Here is a 1,548-nt window from a genome sequence, read left to right on the forward strand (position 1 = left end):
CAGTCACAGTCACAGTCACACTCTCACTCACACACGCACACACACACACACTCACCCCCCACACCCCCACACCCACACCTCCCTCCCCACCCACTCCAAACATCCCCCCCCCCCATCCCAAAACCTAACCTTGGAAAATGGTGCTGGCGAGAATGTACACCCACATCGGCAAGGCACCGAAAGCCACCACGGTCGACACGAAGGTCATGGTGACGGAGAGGTCGAGGGAGCCGCCCAACACGTGCGTCCAGATGTTAGAGCCTCCCCCGCCAGGAGAGCAGCCGATGATGAAGAGGCCGAGCCACAGCGCCGGGGAGTCGTGGAAGAGGAAGTATCCCAGTGTGTAGGACGTCTGGCAAAAAATAATTATTAAATGATAATATTGGTGATTGATGAGAAAAAAACTAATAACAACAACAATAATGATTAATAATAACAACAACAACAACAACAACAACAACAACAACAATAATAATAATAATAATAATAATAACAATAATTCACAATAATAATAACGATGAATAATGAGAATAATAACTAACAATAACAATAATAGTAATACTACTACTACTAATAATAATAATAATGAAAATTCACATTAACATTAATGATAATCAATGAGAATAATAACTAATAACTAATAACAATAATAATAAAGGAAAAATAATGATAATCATTCACAACATTAATAAGGATAATATTAGCTATGATAAAAATAACAGCAATAATAACACTAATAATAATCATGATGACGACAATAATAGTGAAAATAACAATAACAAAAATAACGATGTAATAATAGTAATAGCAATAATAATAATAATAAAAGGATTGCGGTAATGAACCAGTCAAATCACTGCATAGATTCCGTTGCTTAATTACACCATTATTGTCTTAGTACAGTAACCTTTATTCATGGACGTCTGGTGATGATATGAAAGGAAATAAAAAAAAAATAAATAAATGAATGAATAAATATATTTCTCTCTCTCTCTTTTTTTTTTTTTTTTTTTTTTTTTTTTGCTTAGTTGCTGAGAGCGATTTCTGTCTATCTAGAAATTAATACTTTGCAAATTCACCAAAAGTCTTTAGTCAAAGAGAGGAGTACCCAAAGTGACCGGTCTTTGGTTTGGTTGGACTGAAATCTGCTTTTTCATTATATCATCATTTTTTTTTTCTTTTTACCATGATAAATCTATCAGTAACGTGTAGCGTATTACTCTGACGGCATCGCAACACCTGGTCTAGGGTGGACGGAGACATGCACCTCTTCAGCATGCCACTTCTCCAGGTACACTGGTCTTGAGTATGAGGTTATGTCTTTGGTAGCGTTGGTTAGTATTTTTTTTCGTTGGCTCGCAGGATAATTCAAAAAGTTATAGAAAGATTTTTATGATTTTTTAAAACAGTGGTGTGCCTTAACCCAGCTTTCATGCTACGACCATGATTCGGAGCCTGCGAGAGATAACTAAAAAATAAAGATTTTTATGAAAAGAACAGAGGTGCCTTAGCTCAACTTCGATGCCATTAAATTTTGGTAGTGATCCG

General features: G+C 36.0%; 1 protein-coding gene across 1 annotated transcript in view; it reads right to left on the reverse strand.

Annotated features, from left to right (window-relative positions):
• Positions 1-352, reverse strand: part of LOC113816962 (ileal sodium/bile acid cotransporter) — a gene marked incomplete at its 5' end in the record, with an annotated part of 5,330 nt that extends 4,978 nt beyond the window's left edge. Inside the window, 1 exon segment of the mRNA XM_070135081.1 lies at positions 130-352. Coding sequence (XP_069991182.1) covers positions 130-352 — 223 coding nt within the window.
• Between the last annotated feature and the right edge of the window lie 1,196 nt (positions 353-1,548).

Source organism: Penaeus vannamei, chromosome 20, assembly GCF_042767895.1.
Source record: "Penaeus vannamei isolate JL-2024 chromosome 20, ASM4276789v1, whole genome shotgun sequence".
Classification (NCBI taxonomy): domain Eukaryota; kingdom Metazoa; phylum Arthropoda; class Malacostraca; order Decapoda; family Penaeidae; genus Penaeus; species Penaeus vannamei.